Genomic DNA, 12,205 nt, shown 5'->3' with positions numbered 1-12,205 from the left:
AATAAAACATGATTTACAAGAACATACATGCAGTTGGTTGCTCTCTGCTGTTAAAAGTTTTGGAATATGATCAATTCTTTTTTTCTTTTTTTTTTTTTTTAAAAGAAAGCAACGTCATCATACAAATACCAAAGCAAAAAACATCTAGAAACCAGAGACACAGGGAAGTTGGAGACGTCTTTGTTTTTAACTTTTGTGCAATCAGTAATCATAAAAGATCAGACTTGCTCTTGCAATGAGTAATTTCAATTTGAACCCCATCCCCTCCTCCAGCAAAAAAAAAAAAAAAAAATTGCAACATAAAAAATGTTCAGATTGCAAAATGAATGTTCAGATTGCAAAATGAATGTTCAGTCTTGCAATGGGAGAATTGACACATTCTCTATACCACAGATGCAATCCAATGTGTGAATGCTCCTGGAACATTTAGTACCAGTCTAATAGCTTCAGTCTACAGTGACAATGTTATCTCTCAGTATTGTTTATACCAGCAGCCTTCCAAGGTGATTTCAGTGAGAAGATTTGCAGACATGTTCCGTGTGCCTTTAAAAAAAAAAAAAAAAGTCCCTGAAATAGTTTTAAATTACGCATTGCCTTGTTTATTGCTGCAGAAATGTCAACAAAACCCAGGGTTTATTGTAGACGTCAGCAGAGAACAGATGTTTCTCAAGATCTTTACAGAACCAGTTTATGCACGTGCTTCTGTCCTTCCTCTCATGTGCAGTCAGGCTGCTGTGTACATAACGTACATGTTGAACAGAACAATAACCTTGTGTTTATGAACTGTTTTCTTTCTACGATTAACTGATTTTGGACAGGCTTGTAAGGTAAATCTGGTGATCAAAGTACAAATGTGTATCCTGTTTCGATTTCTTGACTGTTGCTGTATACATAGTGCTATATGTTATAGGGACTGACAGGGAGAGCCCTGTCGCTGAATCTTGCGAAAATGCAGCTGGGATGCGGAACAGGAGATGTGTTGCTAGGCAACCAATTGAGCAGTTAGGGTTGCCCGGCGCTGAGCTGATCGGGAGGTGTTGATTGGCTGGGTGGCGTGCCCTGGGAGGCTGTGCGGAGCTCAAAAAGCGTCTGCGCCACAGCTCGAGGCGACTGCACCGACATGCTACACAGAGGGATGCTTTGTTGACACGAAGGAGGGGAGTGTCTGCTCCACAGGATAACTGCTGGGGAACCCTTCAACTGCAAGACGGTGCCTGTGAAGGCTCTGCTCAGCCAGGACCGCCACAACGACCCCGAGTCGCTGGGAGGCCGGGACTTCGGGAGCAACAGCAGTAGGTTAGTTTAGGGGATGTTGATCCCAAACAGTAGAGAGAGGGTTTGCATAGTGTAGTAGGTTCCTTTTAACGAGGCTAGTGCTCGCCTTGTGAGGCAAACTTATTTTTAGCTTTGTTTTCTTTATTAAATGTGACACTAGGGCTACCATTGCTGGTTCCCTAGTGTCAGCATTTGTGTTATTAAATCTGCACGCCTGTGCGCTGTGTCAACACCCACTGCTCTGTGTCTGCCTCATTATTATTCAGCGACGACCCACGCATGTAACACTTTAAACTTATTAAAGCATCTTTTTGTATTGCTGCCTTTATTAAATCAATGTTTTCTATAAGCACCTGTGAATATTATTATTATCATCAATAATAAATACCTTTGGGAAACATGGCATATAGAGGTTGAAAAATTACACAATGTTTTCTTTGGTTTGCATGTTCCAGTGTTGATATCTGTATAAATATTGATCCTTTGGTTTAAGTGGTGCTCATTTTCCATTGATTTATATAAACCATGGCAAAACCGTGATGGTTCAGCACGAATGAATAGGGGGAGATAATTACCTTACCAGACCGGTAAAAACACTTTAAACGCCTGTGGGGTATGACTAAGTAACACTCACACATATATTACAAGAACAGTTGATTCTCGTAAATGAAGTGTTTTGCACAACAAAAAAAATTGAAAGACAGTATGTTGCTATTTCAAGAAGAATTTATTTATAAATGTGTAACATCTGCTTTACAAAACACCTAATCGCAACAGCAAACTTAAAACACAGAACATGCAAAGTGCATACATTATACAGACCACTTCTTAATCTCTCTATTTTTTTTTTTTTTAATACATGGCAAAGATTTAAAATGGCATTGAGTATTAATCCAGAAATACATTTTTTCTGGAAAAGGCGTTTACTTCTGTTTAACTGTTAAGGTAATACGTACATCTGTAAACTGTAAAAAAAAAACAAAGAAACAAACAGTTTCTTTATAATTGCTATGCTTTAAAAGAACCTGAGAACTAGTGATCTCATAACAACCTTTAAGATAGTCTAAACACTTACATATATTCTCCAAAAGAAATAAAAACATTAAAAAATGATAATTACAATAGCATTTTTTGTATTCATATTTTGTTTTAAAAAGCAGTTTGCTTACTTGAATGAAACCATTACCGTTATGTAATGCTTCACAACTGAACAAATTGTATTTATGTTCATTAGGTAACTTATTTGTGGCCAACACCAAGACACACAGTGCCAATATAGCCAGTTTCAACACACATCCATGATAAACATTTTTTATGCAAACACATATTAGCGTCAAAGAAATTCATTTTTTGGCACATTAATGTTTATGAAACACAGATGTATTTTATTATTATATAAACTGCCTTAGCTTTAAAATACCACTGACTTTAATAAAAAGGGTAAAAATGCCCTCAATTAAGTAGGTACACTTTCTAGGGTGCCAGTATTAATATCCATTAATGAAGACCCCACCATATTATAGTTGCTTCTGCTAATTACTTCTTTCCTACTATCCACTTATCTGTATGCCAAAAATCTTATTAATATATGCAAATACAGCAAATCTAATGGATAGCAGAAACTATAGCTTTTTTCTGAAATACACCAAAAATCAGAAATGTTTACCTCAAGTTTATGATGTTGTGGCATGGTTTGCAAAGATACATGATATAAAATGAGAAGAGATACAATATGTACCAACGGACAACCACCTCTGGCCTCATAAGTTTCCTTACTTTAGGCCTAGAAGAAATTTTTCATCTGAAGTGCTCAAATGTACAGTAGAGTGGCAAGATACATGCGATTGCTACCTGGAACATCCTATGAAATTGTTTACAATCCTTGCATTGAACCTTTGTATTGAAAAGGACAATTTTCAAAGCAAGCTATATATTTTAGGATCACACATCCAAGTTTTGGGATAGTGCATTCATTTACTAAAACCGGTTCAGAACACCCCCTAACTGGCACAGCTGGAGGGAAGTGCTTTGTTTTACATCAGCTCGCCCCTTGACTTGAGCTTGAGGATTTCAGCAGCAAGGCTCTGGGGGTTGAACAGGTTTGGGAACATGCTCATGGCCTTGTCCACCTGATGGGGGTTAAAGATGGCCAGCAACTTTTTACGGACATCCTCCCGTTCTTTGGTATAGGGATCTTGCTGGGGCCACTGGTGCGATTGCTGATCATTGTACACTGTGCTTGGTAAATGCTGCTGGAACCTTTGGTGATCCTGTAGGCTGCTTGATCTGCCATGAGCAGCCACTTGAAACGGATCTGACCAGTATTCCCGCTGGGGGTGCACAGAGCCTGGGTTGTAGTCATCTGGAAGGCTGTAAGGACCCACCACACCCTGGTACACTGGCCTCCCGTACCCTGGATAGCAATGTCCCCCGTGACCCATCACGTTAGATGACCTGGAGTTTGGTAGCTCTGGGTTATATTGATGGAAGCTAGCTCCGGCAGTCATTGGTTTTTGAGAACAGTTGTACTGCTGATAGCTGTCATGCTGATCCAGGCTCTGAGAGTGCTGGTAAACGGGCCGACTATTGGAACAGTTGCTGTACCTGCCAGATCCCCTTTGCTCTGGATGGTAATGCTCACAGTGTCCCTGTGGTCCCCTGGGCATCATTTCAGAATACTGGCTCTCGTAGGATCCCAGGCCTGAATCCAAAGGTTCTTGTGAAGGGCAGGGAAAAGAGTCAATTTTTGTTGGGGAATGGTGGCTGCACTGGTTAAAAGCCACCTTTTTGGAAGGCCTCTTGGATAAAGTAGCCCCTTTTACCAGGAGTGAATTCTCAGTGATGTGCACTTTCTGCAGAGCGTTTCTTCGCTCCAGCATCAACTTCTGTTCCATTTCCTGCTCCAGGGATGCCATCGAGAGCATATCAGGTTGGGAGGATTTCCTTGACAAGATTGGCTTCTTCTCATCCTTCAGAGGGCTAGAGTGACTCATAGCCCTGGTTGTAGAAAGCTTAGCGTTCGCCCGGAGCTCATCAGCCACAGATCTCTGTGACTGGTTAATCCGCTCTGGGTGGTAGAATTTACACTTGATTCCATAAGTGCATTTTTTGCCTGATGGAACCAATGATATAAAATATAGGATTATTGTACACAAACTGCAGAAATCATAAAGCTTGCACTAGTTTTTGCACCACGTCAACTTTTCCCTGCTTATTCTGATATAAAACAGGTAGGAAACAGACTAAATGCTACTCGGAGTGTGTTTAGTTTTGATTTTTCAGGTCATTCACAGACAGTGAATTAGGCTTAAATGGACACCTGAACTAAGCAGGTCACCTGTTCTCACCAGCCAGTAAACCCCAAAAGGATTTTATTCTCAATACAAGAAAATCAGAGACACCATGAATAAGCAGCCACCAATATTCAATCCTTTTGACAATTGGGTTATTTGGTATATAGACATGACTTAAAGCATGCACATCTAAATTACCAAGGTTTTTACCGTAGGGGCAGTGTTGTCGTTTTTGTTCTTGTACAAGTGGTTTCTTCCTCAGAAAATTATCCAGGCTAGGACCATGCCGTCCAAGTGGATCATCGGGAGGCATAAACCTGCAAGGAACAAATTCCAGGCAACTTAGCTATGCCGTAGTTTCAGATCTCTATGTTTGAGAAATGGGCAATAGCATTTTTGGGTACTAACTCTGTACCCACATTTATTGTAATTAAGAGTTCAGTCAAAAGCAGATCAAAGATTAAACCTCCAACGAAACCCTGTTTACTGGTTCAGGTTTACAAAGTCATTCAAGATATTCAAGGTTTGAAAAGACTGCAAGGAAAATGTATGCTTTTCAATACAAGATATTGCAAAAATGCAATAAAATGTTGTTTTATATTATTATTATTATTATTATTATTATTATTAAATATTTACCAAGCACAAAATAGTGCAGCGTCTAAGGTGGTGCCATCAAGCTTTTGTTTTATTAAAAAACAAAAACAAAACACACACATCTTGGCTTGTAGTGGTCACGCCCCTATTAGCCAAAATGTTTGGACAGCTTAGCAATGAGTCAGTTTCCACAGTTCCAGTCTATACGGTTTGATTGCAGTAATGCAAGTCATATTACACATCTCTTACTTGTCATTGACAAATGAATACATCAGCAGGCGCTCCTCAATGAATCGCTTCCATTCTTGGCGTTCGCTCTGCAAGTCTCTATAGGTGTCGTTTGACACGATGATGCCATCGGATTCGCAGGCCAGCTTGACAATGAATCGATCGTCATAACAGACGACCCGCTTCCCACCGACCCGTCGCGATGGCGTGAACACCATGATCTTCTTCTTCTCAAGTTCTCTGAGAATATGCTGGTCTAAAAGGAAAACAAAATAAATAAGATGCAAATAAATGAAAATGGAATTGAAGAACTAAAATCACTGCAGAAGGGTTCAGAATCTGATATTTGTGACTCGTTTCAAACCTAAATTGGCTTTAAAAAGGACCGCGTGAATCTGATGTTCGCTAACAATACCGAGCACGGTGTGGAAAATAGTTCTTGTCAATCAGTTGTAAATATATTGCTTGCTAACTCTATGAATGTTACAGTTTTAGTTTTGAAAGATAATTGTATGTGTCATTTACACAAAACCAGAAGAGCAGAATTGCATCACACAGACACATTTTTGTTAATAAGATGACATTGTTCTGATTGGCTGGCAAAAAAAAGCAATAAGGAAATGTTGGGGAAAAAAAAAATATATATATATCCCTATTGAATATATTAAGATACACAGATCAAGAAACTCCCTATTCAAATACTTTCTCAAAAGCTGTTTCCGTCTGGGGTTTCCCCACACTAGATAATGTTTTCCTTGTTTATTGCTATACCTAAGAAGCCTCTTATGGCAATATATTTACTGACTGCTTCTACTTGTTATTTCTTTTGTGTGTAATGTGTTCCTTTAGATAACAGACAGATGCCTTTATAAAGCTCTGCAGTATCTCACTCTCTTATTATTGCTCACCAGTGATGGGGACATCTGGCCTAGGTTGTTCCTTTCTCCATGATGGTACAAAGACTGTGATATCAGTGTGTCCCCGGTCTATAAAATAGTTTACAGCTAGCAGGATCCCACGGCAGGAAAAGACCTCCTTATTCCCATGGCTGAAAAAAAAAATTAAATAACAAAAATAAAACAAATTTCCAACAGGTCGACAAGGACAACAATCACTTTTTATGGGATAGTGGTAAAATATGGCCCTTCCACTCTAGACCTTTATTTCAACCATGTCCTTAATTGTTAAATGGAACCAAATAAAACATAGGCTCAATGGTCCTAGTGCTTACAGTAATGCACTAATTGTATTAAGTCTGCAATGAAGATGTGTTAATTGAATCCAAACATATATTGCTCCATGTTCCCTTTGTGATGCTTACAACACTGTAGAGCACCCCTCTTCTGCAGGTGGTGAACAGAGAGTCCATTAGCTCCATGTTTTAATTAAACCATGCTGGCACAGCATTGGAAATGCTGAATTAATTGTGTAAATTGGAAACTGACTCTCTTTCCAGCACATAAAGCACTCAAAGTTGGTTCATACTTCAAATTGCACGACAGTTGCTCAGGGAGATTTCTAGTCTCTCCACTATTGCAACTTTCTGGTGAACCAAGGGAGATAAATTCAGCTTGGCTGATCATTCTCAGCTGTTGCAGATCCCGGTCGCATGACTTTTTGGCTGGCTTTTTATTTTTTTTTGCATTCTATTATTTTTCCTGGGTGGTGTTTCTGTATCTTTTGGCTTTGCTGTGCAAAATGATGGGTGTAACCAGGGTAAGATTAAGAATTTCAAGCAAACACCTCACGTCAAGATTTTTTCAAAGTCGAAAAAAAACTGTAAAAAAGCCCCTTTTTAACTGCCACTGTATCCATATTTAAATGCATGACGTAATGTCTATTTTGAAGTTGATGTAAAGGAAGAGAAACAAAATAATAAAAAAAAACAGCAACTGTATAAATCAAAAAACAGTTCCCTACAAATATAAATATGTATTATAGAATTACTGTCCCTGGTAGTTTATTGCTAAACTCTATATATGTGTGCCCGCATAAGAGGAATAAAAACAGTATCATGGACTTAAGTATTTATCTTCTTTCACTTGCTGGTCAGAAATAAATTAATGGTTTACTAAACACAAACATGAAACCGAACTATGAAATCCTAATCCATGAATGACTTTGGAGCTTGAAACATTAACATTAGCACACGCCACATGTTATGCAACAGGAAGCTGAAACCTCCTGTTACCAGGTAAATGTCCTCCTTATTTCATACCATAATTGCTAGTACATCCAGCTGGTACTATAGGTCACAGTATGAAGTTTGTTTGTGATAAACCTTTATGGCCTCCTTTATAACTGCCACTCATTTGGCTCAGATATTTACATACTTATCAGCCCCCTGGTTAAACATTTACCTTATACAGGCATTGCCAAGTTTCCTAAACCTTTAATGTCACATGTTATTCAAGTTAGAAGACCAGCAGACCTCATTTTACTGACTGATCATGTACTTCTAAGCAAGATACAAAGTACAATGGTATTTATGGAACACAGGTCAGGGAATTGAAAGGGACACTTTCCGGGATTTACTGTATATGCGGAGAGATACGTTTAATGGTCCTTTTGCCAGCAAAGGTGTGCTTCAATCTATGTAGTGAGACAAACTAAGTAGGGGTGGTGAAACAATTTATTGAGTAGCAATGAATGATGATTACATGATATATTGGTGAAGCGTGACAAATTTTAATATGCTTTCTTGTCAGTTGGGACAGTGGCACTATAATTAGATACAAGTTAAAGGCCAGGTAAAAGACAGATCTAGAGAAAATTGATACTAACTCAATATTGGAGTGACAGAATCCAGCACTGCACAGAATAAAATTACCATTAAGAAAAAGCAATTATTACGACATTTGAACCCATTTACTCTTTAAAAATAAAACAAAACTGATAAAAACAAAATACTGGGGCCACGTACATTCTCCAAGTGATTCTTTGTGCTGAAAAAGGCAGAAACTATGAAACAGTAACTTTTCAGGTAATAGAAGGTGTTTCCGTTTCACACCCAGCAAGCCAAGTATTGCGTCTCCCGTACTATTGAAGCTGCAGTTCATCTGACACAAAACACTGTGAAAAATTCCCAGACAAGGAAATGCTATGCTGATTTGCATGGCGATTTGCATACTAGAAATATGGGTTGAGCAGTGAGGCATTCAGAGCCTTGACTGGGTTAATCATCAAGGAACAATGAGCAGAACTACGGGAGAAGAAAATGCAGAAAGAGAGATTATATATATTTTTTTTTGTGCGGTTTAGTATCCTCCAACTGCAAATTGTTCCTGGCTCTTACACCCTAATCCTTTTCAAACTCGTGCCACTTTACAGTCTTTAAGGGTGGCCTTACTGAAGGCTAGTCAAAAATATATTGTTAAAAATAAAGTGTTTAACCTACAATGAAAATGCACGGTGGTCTCTTTAAAAAAAGTCTTGGTTTGATCTCAATGGGGAGTTGCAATGTCACGATACAAGTAATAACACATACAGAAAAAAAACATTAAAATAATGTATTTTAAACACTCTGACAAGTGTAATTTGATTTATGTCTACAGTAAATGGGACATTGCAAAAGTAAGCTTCCAATGTTGTTACAAATGACTATTACGTCTAGAGTTTACAAAAAACATATTTCTTCACCTACCAAAAATGTTTTAAAAACTGTCAAAATGACAAAAACTACTTTGAGAATAAGTAGGCCATCCTGCTGCAGTCGCTTACCTCTTGTATGGACCACACAACGTTGTATTACTGTAGCTTTTATTAAGCAACGTTATAATAAAATACAGCTGTCTGATGTTTAAAAATAAAGAAAGCGATGCATTAGTGATGATAATACAGCCGGAATACAAATGATGCTGCTAACCCTGTGCATCTCTACCTAACTGTTATTCTGCTCTTTGTAGTGATATTTCTTGCACTTGTACTCATTTCATACAAAAATAAATGCAGATATTTCAGGGAATTTATAGAATTTCCAACAGAAATACATCTGGTAATATTCACATACTGTACCTCATAGCCACGTTGCTCCCATCAATAACCACCGGTCTTAAAAGACTTCCCTCGTCCCTTTCATCCTCTTGTGGTGGGGGCGGTGTACCTGGCATGGTTGGAGAATTCTCCCCTTGGGACACCACTGCAGGTCCTGGGGGGTTTGTTGGGACCATCTCCCTTTCGGAGGCTGTGACCCCAGACCGGACCAGCTCCCCCAACACAGTGTTCGTGTCTGCATTCAAGCCCAGTTTCTGGAGTACAGCTCTGATCTCATCTGGGGAGTAGCCGAGTTTACAGAAAAAATCCACCTGCATCTGAAGCTCGTTAGGATCTAGCAGCGCTGCATCCACACACCCCTGCCCCTCTCTGGGAGACTGGCAGTGGTCTCTGTTCACCCTATCATTCATGTGTGCTCCTTTCTGAGATCTGGCTGGGACAGCAAGGTTGTTCATGCTTGGCTCATCACTTAAAGAGAGTTCTTTGAAGTCTGTGTTCCATAAGGAAGGACAAGTATCAGCAGATTTCAATGTTCGGGCTAGAGGCTTTCCAGACCAACTGGGGAAATCCTCTGCAGGGTTTGGCTTGTATTGAATGCTGTCTAGATTCATAGCTTCCTCCACACAGGTTATTGCCTTGCGTCACACTCTGGTTCTGCAACAGACAAAGACTACAAGTCAATATTCATCATTCACGTATGTATGTGTCACCAGAGCTTTCCCACCTCAATCCTGACCTGAACACCCCACTGCCATTCAGTCCAGGGTTTCTCTCTAGCAGAGACTAAGAAATTGTGTCTTAGTTTTATGATGTGAATTGATGTCAATTGGGAGCTCTGTTAATACTACCAAACTAAATTTCATGCGATATACTTTTGAATTCAAGAAAAGGTGACAGAAGATTTTCTACATGCATATTTATACAGTTATGGCCAAATGTTTTGCACCATCTCATAGAAGGAACACATTTTGCTTCATAAACTTGAATAAAACCTGCTGAACAATGTCAATTTAACATATTGAATTACATACCGCTTTGTAGTTTTCCCATATACTTAAACTGACAAATTGAAAAATGTGTAATTTTAAAATCTAAACTACTGTACTGCTATTATGGCTTCCAGTAGACTTCTACAATATCATTTTGTGAAACCTTCACGCAGGCGTGGCTGTTTGTTATTGGGTCGTTGGAACAGGGATAATCCAGGGTATGACCCCAGGTACGTACGTGGTTTCACACTATGCAGGACTGTGACCCTGGACCGCACACAGGTGTGAAAGGAGCTTAGACGTGAAATTGCAGTGGTTTCGAAAGCAAGCACGTCCAGGCACAGCTGTAGCAATTACTTCAGATACTATGAACATAGTCTCTGAACTTTGCAACTGTTCACAGACTGGTACATATGCATATTATGTTTTTTGAGATGTTTTATAGTGTACCCTTGTTTTGGTTTTAACTGTCTTCTGCCTCAACTCACCTGCACACACGTGCAAGGGTTTAAATTCACGCAAAAGTTCACCCTTGGATATAGGCACACAAGGTTATAGTTCAATCATGATAATACATTTCTGTTCTCTTAACCTAAAGGCATTTATTGATGACAATTTCCCAGTTCGGTGCGATAGTACTGTACTGTTTTTTGTATTAATAGTATCCAGTTGTTAATGCTTATAGCTACAGTACATAAACTTCCATACACAGTGTTAGCAAAACTAATGAGCATATAAGGAGCAGAGGGTCAAATGTATCATGTACCGTTAGGCACCAACAACATAGTGTTTTTTAAATATATTATCCTGCTTATAAAAAGTGTTAACTGTCTTTATATTTTTTATATCCAGTTTAAGTTTACAAAAAAAAAAGTAAAATTAATGCTTTGCAAAAAACAAACACCTGTATACAACAAAAACAACTGTATAATTAATCACATCGCAATTGATGACACCTGTACCAAAATCTCACAGCGTACCACTTTCAATGTGACAGCATATCATTTTCTAACATTACACGGGTCAAGGTTTGGTACGCGTACCACATTGTGACGATGTACCGCTTTATAACACTACAAAGCTAAGTAATTAAAGATTTACACTTCAGCCCGAGTGAAAATCTACAAGGGCGTTATCACGCGTAAGTAAAAATGCACTTAAAAAAAACTTGTAGTCTGGCACAGCTAAACATAACAAGCTTTTTGTAGTTGAATTGTCAATAACATTAACACTGTTTTTTTTTTAAAAAAAAAACGCAAACATTAACACCTTAACTCAACATACCAAAGAAGTTCCCAACAATTTCACGAATGTGACGCTTTTAAGATTTTAGTGCAGGCAGTTTGGGTAAAAGCTAGTTATAAAACCAAGCGCAGGTTACAGCAACTCAAGTAACATGAAGATTTCTTTACCGTTTGTAACAGTATAAATGAAACACACAAAACTTACCACCCGTTGTTTACGGAGCAAGTCTCCGTGTACGTACGGGCGTGCTTCTCCTCTGTGCATTCCACTCTGTAACAGAGTATTTTTCAATCTGCCTCGCCCTGCTGCATTTTATACCTGGGCATTGACTCATTTACGCTCACTGTCTCTGCACTGTTGCCAGGAAACCACACGCCAGAAAACAACATTTCTGGACGACCTTTACTTCCTGGTTTATAGGGTACATACAATTTGTCCAAAGTCAAAAGGAAGGAGCTTTATTGTATGCTGAGCCTCTTTCTGGAAAGCAGAACTGTGCACTGTGAGGTGGTGGTGGTGTTTGTTCTGCATTACTTAGTTCTCCTATTTAGATTGCATGTATTGTGTGTGGAATTTAAACAATGT

At 38.9% G+C, this 12,205-nt stretch overlaps 1 protein-coding gene across 1 annotated transcript; it reads right to left on the bottom strand.

Moving 5' to 3' along the window:
- Nucleotides 1-1,981: 1,981 nt before the first annotated feature.
- Nucleotides 1,982-11,979, bottom strand: LOC117413441 (ribonuclease ZC3H12A-like). The gene is made up of 6 exons (XM_034022642.3): nucleotides 11,825-11,979; nucleotides 9,408-10,040; nucleotides 6,302-6,441; nucleotides 5,415-5,649; nucleotides 4,779-4,885; nucleotides 1,982-4,387 (listed from the first exon to the last, which is right to left on the bottom strand). The coding sequence occupies exons 2-6, from the start codon at nucleotides 9,995-9,997 to the stop codon at nucleotides 3,309-3,311; spliced, it is 2,151 nt and encodes a 716-aa protein (XP_033878533.3). The 5' UTR covers nucleotides 9,998-10,040; nucleotides 11,825-11,979; the 3' UTR covers nucleotides 1,982-3,308.
- Between the last annotated feature and the right edge of the window lie 226 nt (nucleotides 11,980-12,205).

Source organism: Acipenser ruthenus, chromosome 23, assembly GCF_902713425.1.
Source record: "Acipenser ruthenus chromosome 23, fAciRut3.2 maternal haplotype, whole genome shotgun sequence".
Lineage (NCBI taxonomy): Eukaryota > Metazoa > Chordata > Actinopteri > Acipenseriformes > Acipenseridae > Acipenser > Acipenser ruthenus.
This window is presented reverse-complemented; position numbering and strand designations above follow the sequence as displayed.

What these genes read in the sequence shown, in the direction of transcription:
- LOC117413441 (XM_034022642.3), bottom strand. Translation starts at nt 9,997, where the DNA reads ATGAATCTAGACAGCATTCAATACAAGCCAAACCCTGCAGAGGATTTC. An exon ending in GGGAGCAACGTGGCTATGAG is followed by an intron (nt 6,442 to 9,407) that starts GTACAGTATGTG and finishes TTTTTTTTTCAG; the next exon opens with CCATGGGAATAAGGAGGTCT. An exon ending in ACGACAACACTGCCCCTACG is followed by an intron (nt 4,388 to 4,778) that starts GTAAAAACCTTG and finishes TGGTTCCATCAG; the next exon opens with GCAAAAAATGCACTTATGGA.